Source organism: Artemia franciscana, chromosome 19 (genome assembly GCF_032884065.1).
Source record: "Artemia franciscana chromosome 19, ASM3288406v1, whole genome shotgun sequence".
In the NCBI taxonomy this organism is placed as follows: Eukaryota; Metazoa; Arthropoda; class Branchiopoda; order Anostraca; family Artemiidae; genus Artemia; species Artemia franciscana.
Window position 1 is genome coordinate 18885061 of NC_088881.1, and position 22634 is coordinate 18907694.

General features: G+C 32.7%; 1 protein-coding gene across 1 annotated transcript in view; it reads left to right on the forward strand.

The window, feature by feature from the left end:
• The window catches only part of LOC136039374 (plexin-B-like), a gene marked incomplete in the record, with an annotated part of 235955 nt that overhangs the window by 66418 nt on the left and 146903 nt on the right, over nt 1-22634 (forward strand). Inside the window, 1 exon segment of the mRNA XM_065723049.1 lies at nt 14266-14394. Within this exon segment, the coding sequence (XP_065579121.1) occupies nt 14266-14394 (129 nt within the window).

The window sequence follows — 22634 nt, forward strand, 5'->3', positions numbered from 1 at the left end:
CTAATAGCATTTAAATTAGACTCAGTTTGCAGTCCTTAACTACGACAAAGATTTAAACAATGGAAGCCGCAAAGCATGCAAATGCAAGTTCATTCTGCTTTCTATCTCCATTGTAACGGGCAGTGTGTCGCAACGGGGGTGGGGGAGGGTAGTAACTCAAATTTTCTTAAATCTGGTGAAATTCGGATCAAAAGCAAAAATTACACTGAATCCCAGAAAAAACAGTAGTTACAGCGGAATCTCAGAGAGTCAAAAATTTCGATATCAATTCCTTGATACGGTTGTGAAGACCCAAAGTTCTGTAGTACATCTTATGAATTTCGCGAAAGAAGTCTCGTAGTGATATGTCTAGTTATTAAATATAGTTAAAGTCGAAAAATTTGAAAAATTCTAGGATTTGGTTGGATTTCGCACGAAATTAAAATTTTATTCCAGTAATAAAGTAATTTTATTACTATTGAAAATGGTTGCAAATTTTGTATAGTACATAAATAGTAGGTCAAGGCCTGGATTCTTATAGAGAAAACCAAAAAAACTTATTAAAAGACTGCCAATTAAACTGCCAGAAATTAACTAAAAAAACTTCTTCCACAAAAGAAGTTTTTCAAAGAAAAGTAGATGGTAGGGTTACGCTTGAAAAATAATTAGACTTTATTTCAGCTCGTTTCTGGTTTAATGTAGCTCTTTTTTTTCACGAAAAACTCCTTTTGTTGAAAAAATTATGCTGTAAGCGACAAGAAAGGGTCAACTTTCTCGCGTTTGGGATTTTTCAAAGACATTCACACTCTGCCTTGAAATTCGCACATGAATTTATCCTGGTAAGTTAATTGCTTAAAAAAAAAGAAAAGAAAACTTGAGGCTTTAACTGCAAAAAGCTGCGGGAAAAACTGTAAATGTTATGACGTTGGGAGAGCAGGCAGGTCCAGGAGTATCTGTGGCAAGAGCCCCTTTGCAGGAAACCCTTGGGAAAAACACTAAGTTTTTTAGAAATATGGACATTTTTGTCTTGAAACGAACTTTGATTGAAATATATCAGACGCTTTCCGCAATAAACTTAGGATAGCCCCTATATTTAGGGCTATGATGCCTGTAATTTTTTACCCTGTCAGATTGAATTTCTGTGAAGGACCTGGTCTTTAACGTTCTATAAGCGAGGTCCTGTCTATTATTCTAAACCAGAAGACGTTGATTCACTATAAAATGGTTATGAGTTCTCCTGACATCGGCCTTAGTTTTATTAGTTCATATCATGTTAGTTTAACTGAGATTTCAAAAGCTTTGTTTTTGTGCTTGTAAAATTGGGCTTTTCGTCGTTGGGGAGTCGGAGTTGGGTAGACACTCTTTTGGGATGACAAGGCTTGCGATTCTGAATATTTTCATGTTATTTTGAGGTTCAAATTTAAGATCACCGACCAGATGGTCTTGTATCGCCTTAACAAAAAGTGATATCTGACAGAAACTTCTCACACTCGAAACATTTCCTTCGTCGTCATCATTGAACAATTAATCACTTTATTTTCTTCAATTGAATCAAGAGCCTGAATCAAGGGTCTATTCAAACAGTAATGAAGAAGTCAGCAATTTCAATAGATGAAAAGGAGTTTTTCTTCTTCTTTTCATAATAGGATCTCATATTCTAGTCCTGCGAAATGTTTCGTTGGTTTTGCATAGTAAACGATTTAACGTGTATGTAAATATGAATCAGATCCGGGAATTCATTTCGAGGACTGAAGTTTTGGAGATTTGTTCTAAAAGTTTCACAAAACGTATTGAAAACAATACACGGTTTGGTCAAACAACCAATTTTTTTGTTTAAGGTTATATTCCTTCAAAAAAACAATTAAATAACCGAGAAAACGACGGTAGTATCAGCTAGTTGACAGAAAAGAAGCGAAAACAACAAATGTAAATATTTTCGCAAGAACCCCTCCCCCTTCTTCAGCGCTAAAAAAAAGACAAGAAATATGTTTGAATTATTCAGTGTCTTACCTGCTCTGTTTTAGTTTACTTCAAAAGGTTATCTTTTTCTTCTCCTTTTAGCACTGAAGACGGCTTGGCGGGGGTCCTTGCCGAAATATTCGCTTTTGTCGTTTTCGCTTCTTTTCTATGCACTGGCTGATATTACCCTCATTTTCTCAGTTATTTAGTTATAGCCTATTTTATTCTTGTTTGTCATTTGTCATGTATAGCCAGTATGGTCTTAGAATGTATGCAAGTCAGCAGTAGGCTATTTTTCTGCAAGCCAACAGTTTCAGCATTTCACCGTAAATTTTTTTCTGAGTGCGCCACTGTTCTTACCTAAAAAAAAAAAAAATCTAATTGATTCTAGTTCGGCGACTGTACGCTATATACCGAAATAGACGAATTGAATTATACAAGCTGTTTTTTTTTTTTTTTTTTTTTTTTTTTTTTTTTTTTTTTTTTTTTTTTTTTTTTTTTTTTTTTTTTTTTTTTTTTTTTAATCTGTCATTTGACCTAAGACCTAGTTTTGTGTGCACTTTTTTTTACCCAATGATATTAAAGTTCTATACCTGTATATGTTTAAAATTGCAGCTTCGTAGTATAAAAATAGATTATTTAGTGCTATATATATATATATATATATATATATATATATATATATATATATATATATATATATATATATATATACTAGCTGTTAGGGTGGCGCTTCGCGCCACCCCAACACCTAGTTGGTGGGGGCGCTTCGCGCCCCCCCCCCCCCCCAAGCCCCCCCGCGCGCGTAAGTCGTTACGCGCCATATTAGTTACGCGCCATTGTAGTTGTGTCCCTATGTCCCACCTGTGAATATATATATATATATATATATATATATATATATATATATATATATATATATATATATATATATATATATATATATATATATATGTTTTTAACTACGTAAAACTTGCGAATATACAACATTCTTTGCTGTCCCATTGTCTGTGCATATAAATAGATTGTCAGGTTTACCGACTCTTGAACATGCAACATATAATGGTCCATGGGAAAACAATCCGTATTCAGATCTATACCTCATGATTCTAATGATTGCCCTTGAGCTTTGTTGATGGTGATTGCTAATCGACCATTTCCTGAGTCGCCATCGTCATTTATATATCCCCCTGTGCACCCCGGCGTCCCCTTTGTAGTTATGTCCCTGTGTCCCGGTCGTCATTTATATTCCCTGTGTCCCGGTCGTCATTTGTGTCCCGGTGTTCCAGTCTGTGATTTCTCTTTGAGTGTCCCGGGCGTCATTTATATTCCTTGTGTCCCGGTGTCCTGGTCGTCATTTATATCCCCCTGTGCCCCCCGGCGTCCCCATTGTAGTTGTGTCCCTGTGTCCCGGTCGTCATTTATATTCCCTGTGTCCCGGTCGTCATTTGTATCCCGGTGTCCCGGTCTGTATATACATTCGTTTTTTAGTTTTGTTTTTCTCCTTTATTTTTTTCCTTTTTTCTTTTTTTTCTTTTTTAGTTTATTTGGATTTTTAGATTTTTTAGTTTTTTTATTAGTTTTTAGTTTTTTTGTAGTTTTTACCATTTTTTTAGTTTTTTTAGTTTTTTTTTTACTTATGTCCTGGTCGTCATTTATACTCCCTGTGTCCCGGTCGTCATTTGTGTCTCGGTGCTTTGTTGATTGCTAATTTATATTATATTTATATTTATATTTTTTATATTTATTAATATTTTTTTAGTTTTCTTTTTCTCTTATTTTTCAGTTTTTTCCTTTTTTTTAGTTTTTTTTTTGTTTTTTACCTTTTTTTAGTTTTTTTAGTTTTTTTAGTTTTTTAGCTTTTTTAGCTTTTTTATTAGTTTTTAGTTTTTTTTTTAGTTTTTGCCTTTTTTTAGTTTTTTCAGTTTTTTTTAGTTTTTAGTTTTTTACCTTTTTTTTAGTTTTTTTTTAGTTTTTTAGCTTTTTTAGTTTTTTTTCTTTTTAGTTTTTTTTTGTAGTTTTTACCTTTTTTAGTTTTTTTTCTTCTTTTGTATTAGTGTGAAATAATTCAGACGTCATATGCGGACAAACACGACGTCACTCGACAGACAGACAGACAGACATAACCCACAAACAACTTATTTTTATATATATTTATTCATATTTTTTTAGTTTTCTTTTTCTCTTTTATTTTTCAGTTTTTTCCTTTTTTTTAGTTTTTTTCTTTTTTAGTTTTTAGTTTTTTTTAGTTTTTTACCTTTTTTTAGTTTTTTTTAGTTTTTTTAGTTTTTTAGCTTTTTTAGTTTTTTTATTAGTTTTTATTTGTTTTGTAGTTTTTGCCTTTTTTTTATTTTTTTCAGTTTTTTTTTAGTTATTAGATTTTTACCTTTTTTTAGTTTTTTTTTAGTTTTTTAGCTTTTTTAGTTTTTTTTTCTTTTTAGTTTTTTTGTAGTTTTTACCTTTTTTAGTTTTTTCTTCTTTTGTATTAGTGTGAAATAATTCAGACGTCATATGCGAACAAACATGACGTCACCTGATCCATCCACAGATCCACAGACAACTTATTTTTATATATATATAGATATATATATATATATATATATATATATATATATATATATATATATATATATATATATATATATATATATATATATATATATATATATATACTACTATTACTAATACTACTACTAATAATAATAATAATAATAATAACTTACTGCAGCACCAAGCCGCCTGAGGCCAACACAGCTCCGCACGCTCCTCCTCCAACCCAATCTATTCAAGGCCTCCCTCTTTACACCCTCCCAGGAAATTCCCATTTCTTTTAAATCTTTATTTATGACATCTTCCCAACCCAGACGAGGACGACCAGCTTTGCGTGTAGCCCCAGACGGTTGACCAAAAAGGACAATCTATGGCAATCCATCATCCTTCATCCGCTGAACATGGCCTAGCCATCTCAACCTTTCTTTCATTATAGCCCTAGAAAGCGGGGTTGAACCACATTTTGTACAACATACTGTTTGAAATACAGTCAGTCAGCCGGGTATCCAGAACAATCCGTAGGCAATTTTTCTGGAAAACATCTAGTAAGTTTTCATCTGCTTTTCGGAGCTCCCATACTTCAGAGCCATATTTGACGACTGCCATCACTGTAGCTTCCAATATTCTAATTGTGGTTTGAAAAGTAAAACTTTAGTGTAAAGAGCGGGACGTTGAGGGAGGAACAGCCCCTTTCATACACGGAGTAATTTCTGTTGGTTTTAAGTTTTAATGTCGCTCCTTACTTTCAGTTAAAAAACTTGTTTTTTCTTAATTTAATTAACTGTGAAAAAAACACCCTGAGCCTTAGCTATATATATATATATATATATATATATATATATATATATATATATATATATATATATATATATATATACCCCAACACCTAGTTGGTGGGGGCGCTTCGCGCCCCCCCCCCAAGCCCCCCCGCGCGCGTAAGTCGTTACGCGCCATATTAGTTACGCGCCATTGTAGTTGTGTCCCTGTGTCCCACCTGTGAATATAGATATATATATATATATATATATATATATGTTTTTAACTACGTAAAACTTGCGAATATACAACATTCTTTGCTGTCCCATAGTCTGTGCATATAAATAGATTGTCAGGTTTACCGACTCTTGAACATGCAACATATAATGGTCCATGGGAAAACAATCCGTATTCAGATCTATACCTCATGATTCTAATGATTGCCCTTGAGCTTTGTTGATGGTGATTGCTAATCGACCATTCCCTGAGTCGCCATCGTCATTTATATATCCCCCTGTGCACCCCGGCGTCCCCTTTGTAGTTATGTCCCTGTGTCCCGGTCGTCATTTATATTCCCTGTGTCCCGGTCGTCATTTGTGTCCCGGTGTCCCAGTCTGTGATTTCTCTTTGAGCGTCCCGGGCGTCATTTATATTCCTTGTGTCCCGGTGTCCCGGTCGTCATTTATATCCCCCTGTGCCCCCGGCGTCCCCGTTGTAGTTGTGTCATTTATATTCCCTGTGTCCCGGTCGTCATCCCGGTATACATTCGTTTTTGAATTGGTATATGATGAAATAAATTTTTAATTTTTTCCCTTTTTTTCCTTTTAGTTTTTTTTTATTGGTTTTGACCTTTTTTAGGTTTTTTAGTTTCTTTCTTTTTCTTTTTAGTTTTTTTTTGAAGTTTTTATCTTTTTAGTTTTTTTACTTTTATTTATATTTTTTTAGTCTTTTTTTAGTTTTTTTTCTTTTTTAGTTCTTTTAGTTTTTACCTTTTTAGTTTTTTTTAGTTTTTTAGATTAAATTTTTTTTTAGTTTTTCACGTTTTTTCTTTTTAGTTTTTTATTGGTTTTTACCTTTTTTTTAGCTTTTTTATTTTTTTTTTCGTTTTTTCTTTTTACTTTATTTTTAGTTTTTATCTTTTTTATTTTTTTTATGTTTATTTTTAATTTTATTAGTTTTCTTTTTCTCTTCTATTTTTCAGTTTTTTCCCTTTTTTTAGTTTTTTTTTAGTTTTTAGTTTTTTAAGTTTTTTCTTTTTTTAGTTTCTTTATTTTTTTTTAGTTTTTCGGCTGTTTTATTTTTTTATTAGTTTTTATTTTTTTTTTGTAGTTTTTGCCTTTTTTTAGTTTTTTCAGTTTTTTTTTAGTTTTTAGTTTTTTACCTTTTTTAGCCTAACCAGGATTTGAACCTGGGACCTTCATTCTCCGTTCTGACACCCTCTCTCACCGAGTGACTACTCCAGCATGTTCATTTTGGTGTTTTAAATGGTATATTATTAACCAAATTAATGTGTTTTACAATATACTAAGCATCGTCATAACAAAAATGACGACAACTAATTTCATGACGTCAGCCGACACAGAAACATGACGTCACCTGATCCACGATCCACAGATCCACAGACAACTTATTTTTATATATATAGATTTTTATTTTTTTTAATTTTTATTCTTAATTTTATTAGTTTTCTTTTTCTCTTCTATTTTTCAGTTTTTTTCCTTTTTTTAAGTTTTTTTTTTAGTTTTTAGTTTTTTTAGTTTTTTTTTTCCTTTTTTTCTTTTTAGTTTTTTATTGGTTTTTACCTTTTTTTTAGCTTTTTTAGTTTTTTTCGTTTTTTCTTTTTACTTTTTTTTTAGTTTTTATCTTTTTTATTTTTTTTTATTTTATTCTTAATTTTATTCATTTATATATCCCCCTGTGCACCCCGGCGTCCCCTTTGTAGTTATGTCCCTGTGTCCCGGTCGTCGTCATTTATACTCCCTGTGTCCCGGGGCTTTGTTGATTGCTAATCGAACATTCCTTTTGTCCCGGTCGCTTTCTCTTTGAGTGTCGTCATTTATTTAGATTGTTTCTCCTTTATTTTTCAGTTTTTTTCCTTTTTTTAGTTTTTTTTCTTTTTTAGTTCTTTTAGTTTTTACCTTTTTTAGTTTTTTTTAGTTTTTTAGATGAAATTTTTTTTTAGTTTTTTTCCTTTTTTTCTTTTTAGTTTTTTATTGGTTTTTACCTTTTTTTAGCTTTTTTAGTTTTTTTCGTTTTTCTTTTTACTTTTTTTTTAGTTTTTATCTTTTTTATTTTTTTTTATTTTTATTCTTAATTTTATTAGTTTTCTTTTTCTCTTCTATTTTTCAGTTTTTTCCTTTTTTTTAAGTTTTTTTTTTAGTTTTTAGTTTTTTTAATTTTTTTTCCCTTTTTTTCTTTTTAGTTTTTTATTGGTGTTTACCTTTTTTTTTTAGCTTTTTTAGTTTTTTTCGTTTTTTCTTTTTACTTTTTTTTTAGTTTTTATCTTTTTTATTTTTTTTTATTTTATTCTTAATTTTATTAGTTTTCTTTTTCTCTTCTATTTTTCAGTTTTTTCCTTTTTTTAAGTTTTTTTTTTAGTTTTTAGTTTTTTTAGTTTTTTAGTTTTTTTAGTTTTTTTTAGTTTTTTAGCTTTTTTATTTTTTTTATTAGTTTTTAGTTTTTTTTGTAGTTTTTGCCTTTTTTTAGTTTTTTCAGTTTTTTTTTAGTTTTTAGTTTTTTACCTTTTTTGTGGATCGTCACCTGATCCACAGATCCACAGACAGACAGACAGCTTATTTTTATATATTTTTTATTTTTTTTTATTTTATTCTTAATTTTATTAGTTTTCTTTTTCTCTTCTATTTTTCAGTTTTTTCCTTTTTTTAAGTTTTTTTTTTTAGTTTTTAGTTTTTTTAGTTACTTAGTTTTTTTAGTTTTTGTAGTTTTTTAGCTTTTTTATTTTTTTTATTAGTTTTTAGTTTTTTTTGTTTTTAGTTTTTTTAGTTTTTTGTAGTTTTTGCCTTTTTTTAGTTTTTTCAGTTTTTTTTTTTAGTTTTTAGTTTTTTACCTTTTTTGTGGATCGTCACCTGATCCACACATCCACAGATCCACACACAGACAACTTATTTATATATATATATATATATATATATATATATATATATATATATATATATATATATATATATATATATGTATATATATATATATATATATATATATATATATATATATATATATATATATATATATATATATATATGTATATATATATATATATATATATATATATATATATATATATATATATATATGTATATATATATATATATATATATATATATATATATATATATATATATATATATATATATATATATATATATATATATATATATATATATATATATATATATATATATATTATATATATATATATATATATATATATATATATATATATATATATATATATATATATATATATATATATATATATATATATATATATATATATATATATATATATATATATATATATATATATATATATATATATATATATATATATATATATATATATATATATATATATATATATGGATCCAGTATTGTTTTGGGAATTTTCTCAGGAGGAAGGAGATGGAATGAAAAGAGCTGGAAATTATTCTATTCTTAACCCAAAGCCAAGGGAAGCTGTCTCAGAATAATAATTCTCTCCGAAAGTGGAAAGAGCTAAAAGAGGGTGGAGGAGGATCAATATGGTCCCACAATCGTCTGCCTATTAGATTAGAGAATATTCCTTTAGGGAAGATACTGATGGACAGGGTCTAATCGCCTGAAGGGATATGTTGAATTTTTCCCAAAATGAGATTAATTGTAAGTTAATTAGGTTTTGCGATGAATAGAGATTTAGCCATAAAATGAATATATATAAGTATGTTTCAAAAAGGAAAGAGCACTTAGAGATTTTGCTCGTGATTTAAACTAATAATGCAAGAAATTTGTGATTTTCTATACTGAGTACCTGATATTTAATACAATAACCCAAACACGAAGAATTATTTTGCCTTTATTTTAAGTTTGTCTAGCAAAAAGACTGACTCGTATAAAAGTAACAAAAATTCATAAAAGCACAACTTGTTGTGTTTAGTAAATTTTTCTGTAGTCCCACCTCCGAAAAAGAACTTCTGAATGAGGCCTTGAGCGGCACCCCTCTCTCTCTGCAAAAAGTTTAGTCCCCTCGGCCCGTAGTGATTCTAGGAAATTTCAAGCCAATCGGTAAAACTTTCTGTTTGGATTGACTCCATATTTTAGGGAATCGAACCCTAAATTGAAAGACCGTTGGTTCTTTTAAAATCCCCATATTTTCCGATCCACCCAGGAATAGTTCTTGGTCTTATTTTCGGTAACGATTTTTTTTTTCTATTCTTCCGTCCGCTTTTGGGTTACCTTACCCCTAAAGACTTGAGAATACAAATTTCAAGTAAACCAGGAAACAAATTACAGCACAATTTTTGGGCGATATCCCCCCCACTGGTTTTTTGCGTTAAGTTTGTTATGGTCAAAGGCTTTACGACTGTATCCTCTTGGCAAAGAGATTAACCGAGGAAAGTTTTGGGTCAATTGAAGGCCCAATTGGCCAAAAAATAATACCCGATTATAAACAATTATAAACAATCGTGGTATATATGAAAAGCAAATGAAGAAAAGCAGATGAAAATTTACTAGATGTTTTCCAGAGAAATTGCCTACGGGTTGTTCTGGGTACCCGGCTGACTGACCGTGCTTCAAACAGTAGGCTGTACGAAAAGTGGGATTCAATCCCGCTTTCTGGGGCTATAATGAAAGAAACGTTGGGATGGCTAGGCCACGTTCTACGGATGAAGGATGACAGATTACCGAAGATTGTCCTTTTTGGCCAACCGTCTGGGGCTACACGGAAAGCAGGTCGTCCTTGTCTGGATTGGGAGGATGTCATAAATAAAGATTTAAAGGAAATAGGAACTTCTTGGGAGGGTGTAAAGAGGGAGGCTTTAAATGGATTAGGTTGGAGGAGGAGCGTGCGTAGCTGTGTTGGCCTCAGGCGGCTTGGTGCTGCAGTGAGTTATTAGTAGTAGTAGTAGTGTTATATATGACCTCTGTCTTAGGGGCTTTGGGGATCATGTCATCCCTGCAAGTATATCTGTTAGATAATCCCAGTATTTTGTACAACATGACTTTACTAAGGCAATTCTAGAGTGCTGCTCCTGTCTTGGAAAGAAAAACTTCTTAACTTCATTTTGGTCAGTTTCGAATACCATGTTCAGGGTTATCCGAGACACGAGGGTGGTTGCCGCCTCTCAAGTACTCGCTTTTTACATTTAAGGTTACTTAGCCTTCCTTCTCTGTGCTTGTAAGCAAATGGTAAGCGATTATCACTTATTTTTAGGTCAAAGCTGGCTATCCAACCCACATATACACGGGTTTTCCTTTTGTGGGAGGGGCAGAATTTCAGTGAAGGTGGTGGTGGTTATGAGTTATATAATACTGCAAAAAATGGAAATATACCGAAACTCCAAAAAAATTGTGAATTCTTGTGTTGTATGGGGTGGGAGGTATGGGTTCCAAAGTCGCTCTTTATTCATCACATGTCTTATTCGTCATATTTTTTGATTTTGTAATGATGGCGAAGAAATGTTTTTCTGCATATCTAAGAAAATAAACTAATTATTTATCCCCTTTCTGTTTCTTATATTTTTATTCATGGTCTTTGGCGAAGGAAGTAAGCGATCTCCGTCCTCATTTCCGTTCCATACTTTCTTTGAACGATATTATTTATCTTCGCGAAAAGGAAATGGAACCTCTTTTGCAATCCAGTATTCTTCATTTTTTATCTACTTTCCGTTTGTTCTTTGAATGTTCTCTTTATTCTCTTTATTCTGTATTTTTATGCTTCAACAAATAATGAGAGCTATAATAAAATTATATCCAGTGGAATATCTGCTATTCATGAACATGCAAAAACAAAAACAAATTAATGGTAAATATAAAAACTGATAGCGCATTTTAAGCATACATCCCGAATTCAGTGTGATTCAGTTGACCTGTTATACCCAAGAGTCAGAGATCTATACTATACCTTGAGACATTTTGGTTGCTTTATGCGTATTTGACTATCCAAAAACTGCACAGGCCATGGTCAGTCGGCGCAATACCGCTGGATTAGTAAATTTGATTTGTCTTCCATGTATTGTTTTTTCCTCCAGGGAGAATCAAATGGAACAAATGATCGTAGAAAATTCAGAAAGTACCCATCCGATCACGAATTGTGAGTACCGTACTAGTGCTCTTTTTGAGGGCTAAAACTCAATGGATTGTAACATTTAACTCTTCAAAACCCCATGGGCCCTTGGGTATCCCCATAGCCTCATAGGCCTTCTTTCGAGGCCTCCAGGGCCTCGTATAAAATATATGAGGAGCCTGTTAAACTTTTCTTGAAATTAGAGATGCACAAGGATGTTCATGCTCTCATCCTCCTCCAACATGAACTGTCTCCAAATTTGTAAGTATAACCAAGAATTACCTCCTTCGACTCACTATTTTGCGGGGATTATTTAGGTGAATAGTCCAAAATCATTAAATCTTTTTCATAAGAATCTTTAAGATGGAATATTAGTTTATAAATCAAAATACAGTAAAGAAATTTTCTGAAAATAGTGTTTGATTCATAGAATGAATGGTTATTCGTAAAGAAATGAGAGAGGACTCATCCAATGACAAATTGAAAACCCTAACTCTTTTGTTTGAGGACCTGAAAGTTCAAGGACCAAAATTGATAAACAGATATTTTATACCTCGCTACCGCCCAATTTACCCTAGATACCCTCGTAGCCTCATATGCTATCGAGATGATAAATGTTATACTAGCCTTCAGGAAGGTAAAAATATAAAAAGGGTTCCTTAACGTAATACCCTGAGCCCAGGAAGTGAGGGCTCCAAGTTATGTGGATACCCAATATGAAACGGAGGCTACAGGACGCGTATCAATAGACGGGTAGACAATTTACGCGTTATTAAAATTACATGGACTTTTGAAAATATTACCCATTAGACTTTGCTGACAATACAAATAGTTTTTTTTTCAATCTCTATGGTTGAAGGGTCCAAAGTGAGACATTTTGACCCCTTACCTCTGGGTTTTCCGCATCCCGAAATTAGCAGATATAAATATGTTGCACCTTGTATCTATTCGGGAATTATTTAGGTTATGATCCTAGACGATTAAACTATAATTATTAAAATCTGCAAGATCAAAGTGCGAATGTAAAAAATCAAGAGATTAAGTAGCGCACATATTTTGCAAATAGTGTTTGATTTCCCCAAAAATGACATTTAAAGGTTTCTGAACTTGTTGATTATGAATGTGGGCCTGACACTGCAATATAGACATTCAAAATCAATTTTGTTTTATAAGAATTTCTATGCTTGCTAATTACAAATGTGAGGCCTATAGGGCAACATTGTTGTCCAAAATAAAATCATGTTAAGCAGACATATTACAAACAAGTTCAATATGGATAATCAGAGGCTCAAAAGTGGGACCCTTTGAGTGCTGCTCATATCCCGGATGATTTAGGAAACACTCCTGTACCATTTAATTTTAATTTGTTACGATCGATAATTGATTCTTAACTTTGTGGTGTCTGACGGATAATCTAACACAAATATTTATGCAAAAAGTAAAAAAAAAACTTGTTTACCTTCGAATACTGACCGATTTTTCTAAAGGAAAATTTGGACAATTCTATCTTTAAATGCTCTTTCGAACTTATGATATCCATATTCAATCGCAGGTGCACACCATAATTTGTGAAATGTTTCTTACCACGTGAAGGGTGAATAAAAATTAATTTTAATTACAATTACAACCTTTTTAGTTATCTCCTCTGTAGATCCTGATATTCCAAGTACTGATTTGGTTTCCCTTGCATTCGCCACTGTAATACGCCAGTAATCAATACAAAAATAACCCCCATCCGCCCTCCCATGTTGCAAACTCAGAGGTTATGAGGGATCCCCTTTTAATTTCTGTCTGAAAATTGGAACAACTCTCTATCACTGCTCTTGATTTTATGTAAACAGTGTTGATGCAAAGCAAACAATTGTTTAATATAGTAATATTTACTTTGTGGAACCCTATTCGTCTAAACAGTATTTTTGTTTGTATACATATTTATTATAAAAGAATCTATCAAGAAGTGACTGGACCCTAAAACAGAAGAAAAGTGGTGATCTTAGCGTAGGAAATTATCATTTTTGCAGTTCCTTTAAGAAGCAATATTTTTCAGTGTTTACATAGTTACCTCAGTTGAATCGATTATGCCTTTAAGTTTCACGTCTCTTCTTCAAGTCCTTTTTCACCTTCTCTTTCTCATCTCCAGGAAAAGTTTTTTTTTGCAATACACATGAATACGTTCGAAAGTTCTGGTCTAAAAAGCTAGAGCTAGGGAGCAGTCGCCTAACGTTACTTCTACTCATACTCAAGAATAAGATTATCTTTCTTTTTGTTACTCCAATTGTTTTATTACTCCTCAGGTAAAATAAACTTAACCATTACATCGTGATTTTTAGTTTAAAGTAAATAACAATCAAATTTAGTTTTACACTATCGATGTTAAAATATAGTTCGTTGGGATTAAGGTACATGGACCATGGAGTAACTCCTTTTTCGTGCTCCTATTCTCAAGGGCTCGATATTTTTACGATTTGCGCTATATTTTCATAATATTTGTCATGGAGGCTACCAAGTTTTACTCTTTTTTTTCTCGAATTTTACACCCCTCTTCGTAAAATGGGCTCTCTTAAAATAAGTCCGTAAGTACATGCCGGCTCTTTATTTGGTACTTTTGATCCTGTTAAAAATGTATCATTTTTTTCAAATTATTTTTTTTAATCCTTTGTCTTTTTTATTACTGCATAGACTAAATAGGTCAGGTGTTTTTTCAATTCTTGTTAATTCACTTCATTTTATTTAAATAGGTATTAATTGAGTCAGAATCAAGGGCGTATCAGTTTGAAGAAATGATTGTTGATCCAGGGAACTCTTTATTACCTGACATGACCTTAGATGCCTCCAAATCACATCTTTATGCTCTATCTACCAATAAGGTTAGTATGCTCAAATATCTATCCTTGTATACATTCATTCCTGCATACAGGGTAAATGGCATATATTTATAAATGGGAAAGAGCCGAAAGAGTGAAAGCTGAGCTGCGATTGCTAATTCCCCTTCTTTGAGCAAAAAGTATCGTTTTTACCCTGGTAAAACCAGAATCTTGTCACTATAAGTGTAGCTTATGAAACTGTTTTTTCATTTGGCTACATATATTCAGCTTTTCCAAATGAAAAATTCTTGGGGTGAGGAGGAGACGATGTTACAATTAACCTATGCTCTTTGCAGCTATTCATATGTTATATATATACACACACATATATATATATATATATATATATATATATATATATATATATATATATATATATATATATATATATATATATATATAGGCTACATATATTCAGCTTTTCCAAATGGAAAATTCTTGGGGTGAGGAGGAGACGATGTTACAATTAACCTATGCTCTTTGCAGCTATTCATATGTATATATATATATATATATATATATATATATATATATATATATATATATATATATATATATATATATATATATATATATATATATATATATATATATATATATATATATATTACCGTTATATTGCATATATGTTATATGTCACATACGTTACCGTGAATGTCCGAAATCTGGGTTATTGTCGACATCCACCAGTGAATGTTCGAAATGTCTTTTTCTCTTTTTAGACACAGTTAGCTTTGTGAGTCAGCTTTTTAAGTGTTTTGCTAGCTATGATGGCAAATGTTAAATTTAGGTTACGTTAGATTACGTTAAGTTAGATTAGGATAGGTTATATTAAGCTCTAAATATCAGAAATGGGTTAAAAACCTAAGCTAACCTAACCAAACTTAATCTATTCTAACCTATCATCATCAAACCTTACATTAAATGAAAAAGTGGACTGGCAACGCTGACTAAATTCAAGGAGAAAAAGGCCTTTTCGGACATTCACCGGTGAATGTCGACATTCGCCTTTTTGTGGACATTCACGGTAACATAATATATATGTATCTATATATATATATATATATATATATATACATATATATATATATATATATATATATATATATATATATATATATATATATATATATATATATATATATATATATATATATATATATATATATATATATATATATATATATATATATATATATATATATTGCCAGAATTGTCATTGTAAGGTGTAATATATATTTCTAACTGTTTGCAGCCATAACCAACTGGAGTAAGGAAGGGGTCCCAAAGAAATAATAATAATAAAAAAAACACTTCTAACCGAGATATCCACATTTCCCGATAACTTGAATTATCTTCCGAAATAATAATTTCTCGAATTACGCTGAGATGCTCTAGGTTTAAGATAGTTTTTATGGAAATAATTTCCCTATCCCGACAAGAGTAACTGAGCTATTATTTCTATGGTCTGTATAGCTCTGGAATCGGTACATGATTTTATCAATTTGAATAGTACTGAGATTCATGAGTGTAGCTAAAAAGGGTATGGGGTGGAGTTTTATCTGCTACTCGAAATCTTTTTTTGAGTTCTTTTCAGGGACTTCCAATCGTGGGATCACCCACTTTCCGCCATCTGGTGTACGTTTCGGAGCACCACGTTTGTCGCGACTCCGGTACATTTGGTACAATTCCACTGCAGTTGGCACATTACATGCAATGCTAGGCAAAGTTCTGTCACGCTTGGTATACTTTCGCCATGCTTGGAACGTATCGCCTGATGCGTGTGATTTCTGAAAGTCGGTACCCCATAGCTTCCCAATGCAATTATAAAATAGTTTTTATTATTGGCCCCCTCGAGTGTTATTGCCCCACCCTTACCCTACTCAAAATAATCGGTACGTGCCTGCCTCTGCATCTCCTAGACGGATTTGCTCCTAATCTTATGTAAAAATTCACCTTTGAACTGCTTTCAATCTTGGAAACGACAAAATGGTTAAGGTAAAAATCGTTTTATACAAAGATTACATAAAAAAAACTAGTTTTTTTAACTGAAAGTAAGGAGCGAAATTAAAACTTAAAACGAACAGAAATTACTCCGTATATGAAACGGGTTGTCCCCTCCGCAATCCATCGCTCTTTACGCTAAAGCTTTTAATTGTTTTAAAAAGCAGAATTGTGGCAAAGAGTCAAATAAGATAAATAAGCAAGGAGTCAAATAAGAGTCAAATAAGTCAAAGATATAAATCTAAAATCTTCTTTAAAAGTATTTTGATTGTTTTTCTTTCTAATGTCTATTTCCCTCATGTCTCTTTACATAGCAAACATACTTAAAAAGACCTTGTGCTAAAAACTAACAGTTTTCCCAGGAAAAACTATTATTGTTAGAAAAAAAAATCTTAAAAACCAAGTGATTTCGTAACGCTGCCAGAAAATGCAGGAAAGCTCTGATAAAAGATCTGGAGGAAGATTAATACTTACACAGAGATAGGAGAGAATAGATACCCTCATTGAAAAATTTGTTTATGCCCTCCCCTTGAAATCAGGTTGATAAAACAAACATTTATGTTACATTATTTCATAAATAGTCTACTTGGTGAAATAAATATGAAGATAGACCATGAACTTCGGCATAAAAAAAAACCATTAAATCTAATAAAATGCAAGCAAAATGTGTGCATACAACAAGGTATATATATATATATATATATATATATATATATATATATATATATATATATATTATGAAAAGAGAAATCACCAATGCAACAGCACAAACACATAAAAAGGAAAAAAAGAGAGAGACAGAAGGAGAAAAGGAAGACTGTTTTCCTAAATTAGTGATTAGTATAACCCTACTCATCCATACAATCACATAGGTCAAACAGCATAGCCATACACAATCAACCATAAAGAATAATCCATGGGCAGGCAGTTATGTCGTCAATAAGTATTAAGTCGTCATTTACCAAACAATAGAAACAATAAAGACAAATAATTCAGAGGCAACAACCCAACACAAGGGCTCATCAGGAGAATACACTTGCCTATAGGGTTTCGGTACATTAAATTCTCTACCCAGTCAAGTGTTGTGCCTACCACAGAATATCCATGGCATCCCCGTGTCAGGTATCACCCCCAAAATACATGCCTATGAAAAAAAAAGAATACAGCAAATGTAGAACAACCAAGTAACACCAAAACAAGCTTAGCCTGTTAATATATCCCTCTTTTTAGCAACAATAGGTAAACTAAATATGATAAATTTTACCAAATCATAAATATTAACACATTGCAAAAAACCTGAATAAACTAAACAATTATAGAATTCATCTTTACCATGTGGCCATATATATATATATATATATATATATATATATATATATATATATATATATATATATATATATTATGGGAAAGCCATGAAGGTCTCGATATTTGGGGACCCCAGGGACCTCGTACCACTCCTTGATCTGCCTACAATATTTCTCTCTTAAATTTTGATAAGAGTCTTGAAAATTTAGTGTGGGTGGACTCTTGAGGGGAAGATAAGGAACTAGAGCCCATCTAAACATTGCAGCCCATCTAAACATTGCTTAGTGCGCCTATATATTCTGAAACCAGAAAGTATTTTGCATAATCCAAAGCTTTCACTTCGTTGGTCAGAATCTGAATTAATCTTGATTCAAGGTAGTTAACCCCAACCTGAGATGGGTGATTTAGAATCGAAATCCTGGAATACGAATCACTGTCCTCAGATAATTCCTTGTTAACTTATTGTTTTTCTATGACCGAAACAGTGTGGTATTCGTCGCTACTGAAATTCTGCAGTCGTCCATTTGGCTGGATTTGCATGCTTTGAATGTTAGACTAGATTTCAATTTGTGTTTCAGCGCGTTCATATCACGAATACACTCAAACCCCAGAACTTAATCTTTACATATCTTATTACTTCAGCTTTATTCCCAGGGATAAACATAGCTTTTAGTTTTGGAGGTCGTCAAAACTACAAATAACGATGATCGGGTTTGAGTTTTTGTTTAGAAAATGAAGTTATAATACTCTTTAAAAACGCTTTCATTGTTCCTTATGTATACGAAACGTCTTATTTATGTAATTGTTAAGCACTTTCTGCGGATAAAGGATCACAGGTTGCCAAAGATCGTTCGTTTCCGCCAATCATCTAAGGCCAAACGAAGAACAGGTTGTCACGGAATGGGTTGGGAGGAGGTTGTAAGGAAAGATTTAAGGGAAATTGCAACTTCTTGGGAGGATTTAAAAAGGGGGACTTTGAATAGATTGGGATGAAGGAGCAGCCTGCCCAGCTGTGCTTGCCTCAGGCGGCTTGGTACTGCAGCGAGCTGTTAGTAGTAGTAGTCCTTGACACCTGGCTAATTATATAAGCTACGTAACGAATCAACCCCATATCTCTCCAGAGTGTTTTCACTAACAGAGGTAGTTGGATTCTGATCATCACTAGACAATTTGTCCTCATGTAGGGGAAAAAGGTTAAAGCCCTCCATATTTTTATGGAGGATCGTTCATGTAATGGAAAGCTTTGAAAAATCTATTCTTTGATGCTTCACTTACCCTCACCCATCCCCATTCACAGAGTATCTACTGACCACCCTCTTATAGTTAATCTGATATTGCAATTCTATTACCTTTTTAATGGATGTATGTATGCTTAGAAACCTGTGACAACGGGGACTTGAGACGTGGAGGCTATTATAATATATTTCAGGGAGGCTGTTGAAATATGTTAGTTTCAAATCAATTTGCAATCTCACAATATTTTCTTTAAAAAAAAGTTTCTGTTCTACGACACAATAACGAGGAAATTAGCGATTTGCTGTGACGCGGTCTCTTTTCTTGACTAAAAGGGTAACTAGGACTTTAAATTGCGATCAAATGGCCCCATTGTGATATTTTGTGGTCACTGGTTTGATATCACCACCCTTGGTAAAAAAAGATAAATATAACTCATCCATAACCACCTGTCACCCGAAAAAGAAGAACTTTTCCATTTTGTCGGTAGGGACTTAAAGTTTTCTCTCCAGAATTTTCAGAAATGTTGAATTTGGCAACATAAGCTACCCCACTCCCTCCCTTCTTGCATGGATGTTTCCCCTTTTTCCAAAAATTGCGCGTTTTTTTTCTTGGCCCATAACTTACAGTGGGTAACTTCATGTTGAATGAATTTAAAACGCTCGGTACAAAAATCGGAATCCTGCCTTTTATATTTGCGGTTACAGCCTGATAACAGTTTGGAACTGAAGTGGTCTCAATTGAATCATAACGACATTTAAAGTATTTTAAATCTTGAATGTTTTCACAGCCGTTACCTTGTTTATATTTTGCCACGAGAAATTGTATAGCCTTTCTACCCCCTGGCTACAGTTTAGAAAGTCTTTCAATCGCTTGAGATAAAGTCTGAGCTAGAAGAGCAGAAATTGACCTTCCACAATAAAGCATATTTTATTTAAAGGAAAGATGGCGTAGCGATAATACGATTAACTTGTGAGTGGCGTGTTCTTTAAAATGTGTTACAGGAGGTAAATATTTCCCTTTTGAACTATTTTGCTTTAATTTTTCTCAGATTCTGTTATCCAGCTTTAATTCATTTTTATGAATCTGAAGTTGCGAATTCCATCTGTCAAGGTCAAACTAGCTCATCCACGCCAGCCTCATTCTCCTCAGAATCAAAGCTCGGTGTGTATGGAGAAAACACCTCCGAAAATTCGTGAAACAGATAAAAGGACGTTGAATACTTCTATTTGGCCTCATAGGTGCATACAGACCTAACCTCGAGGGGAGAGGTCTGAGTGGACGAAAAAATCAGTCCCTCATTTTTTCCAGCTTAAGATTCTACATCCCTGCTATATGTTGCACCCATATTTGCATTTTCTTTGATGCATATACCCCCTACCTCCAAAGAAATTTTCTGGAACAACTTTCTTACCTATGTCTCGATTCGGACGTCCAATATAAGTCTTGCTGGCATTTTCGGCATGAAAAATTAAAAACATGCTTTAGAAGCTATCTGGCTCTTGTCTATTATATAAACTTTCCTGGAGCATTAAATTCAATTTGAACAAAATCTGATAATCAATTCATATCCTTGTCTTTCCTCAAATCTATTTAATTTCTAAGAAGGTGAACAATTTTGATTGGAAACGGAAGGTTTACCGTGAGAATAAATCACATCAATCAAATGAGATGGATGATGTGATCAGTGCAAATAAGATTTATTCCAAATAATAATTTATCTCGGAATGTTTATCATTCGCTGAAATAAATTTGTCAAGAGAAACGTTGTGCTAGAGTTAATTAACTTCCTAAACTTCGTATCGTTTGCATCATGCTTCAACCAAACTAAAGAAATATACAACATGATGCACTAGTGTCAAAAAGCCTACAAGTGTAATTATTCCGGAAAATATAACGTTTGATAAGAAAAGAAATGTATATTTGAGCCCCCTCGCTTTACCCGGTCAGCTGCAACCTCAAATATTATCAAACATGGGTAATCAGGCTAACCTCAAGGGTGAGATTGTATTTAATTAAATAAAAAAAACTAGTTTTTTTTAACTGAAAGTAAGGAGCGACATTAAAACTTAAAACGAACAGAAATTACTCCGTATATGAAATGGGTTGTCCCCTCCGCAGTCCCTTGCTCTTTACGCTAAAGTTTGACTCTTTGCCACAATTCTAATTTTTAAAACAATTAAAAACTTTAGCGTAAAGAGCGTACTTTATATATTTAGAATCAGCGTAAAAATTCGATTCTTTTGATGTATCTTTTAGCATCAAAATTCCGTTTTTTAGAGTTTCGTTTACTATTGAGCCGGGTCGCCCCTTACTACAGTTCCTTACCACGAACTGTTTGAAAAGAAAATAATTCGGTATTTCGGGGCTTCTGACATTATTACTCCTTTGCGGAAGTTAGGCTCAAAATTGAAAAAAGATTATATTTTTTTCTCTGGGCCCCTTCCACCTCTTAGTTCGTTTATTTTCCTGTTAGTTTTCACCTGTTTTCGCTTTATAGTTGTGCTATCTCTTAGCAGTTCTTTCGTTAGTTGAGTTATGGTTGTGGTATAATGTTTTATCGCTCGTATAGTTGTGTTATTTTCAAATTATACACCATAATAGAGAGACTCCGAACACCCAGCATTGTATATTAAGCTCTTAATTTGACGTTTTTTTCTAACGTGACCAGATTCGTCCTGCGCCCTTTTCATTGAATTTTTTTCCCCCATGGCATATTTCTCCAAGGAAAGATCCTCCCACATAGCCCCCTCCCTCAACCCTACCCCCAAAACCAAAAAAAAAACTGAAAACGTCTGTACACTTCCCAATAACCATTATTATATGTAAACACTGGTTGAAGTTTGTAACTTGCAACCCCTCCCCCAGGGACTGTGGGGGAGTAAGTCATCCCCAAAAACATAGTTATTATGATTTTCGACTATGCTAAACAAAATGGCTATCTCAAAATTTTGATCCGTTGACTTTGGGAAAAAATGAGCGTGGGAGGGGGCCTAGATGCCCTCCAATTTTTTTGGTCACTTAAAAAGGGCACTAGAACTTTTCATTTCCGTTAGAATGAGCCCTCTTGCGACATTCTAGGACCACTTGGTCGATACGATGACCCCTGGGGAAAAAAAAACAAACAAACAAATAAACACACACCCGTGATTTGTCTTCTGGCAAAAAATGCAAAATTCCACATTTTTGTAGATAGGAGCTTGAAACTTCTACAGTAGGGTTCTCTGATACGCTGAATCTGATGGTGTCATTTTCGTTAAGATCGTACGACTTTTAGGGGGTGTTTCCCCCCTATTATCCTAAATAAGGCAAATTTTCTCAGGCTCGTAACTTTTGATGGCTAAGACTAAACTTGATGAAACTTATATATTTAAAATCAGCATTAAAATGCAATTCTTTTGATGTAGCTATTGATATCAAAATTCAATTTTTTAGAGTTTTGGTTACTATTGAGCCTGATTGCTCCTTACTACAGTTCGTTACCACGAACTGTTTGATGAAGCTCCGCGTTTGTGCTGCACCTATCTGATGTTTCTTCTTTTTTGCGACAGTGTTCTTCGGTCAATGAGGCATATCTTTTTTTCTTTTTTTATGTGTTTGTGTTGTTGCACTGGTAATTTCTCTTTTCATTATATCATTTTCAGTGCCAAATGGTGCCCAACCTATAACCAATCGGGGTGGATTTGCCTAGGATGGTA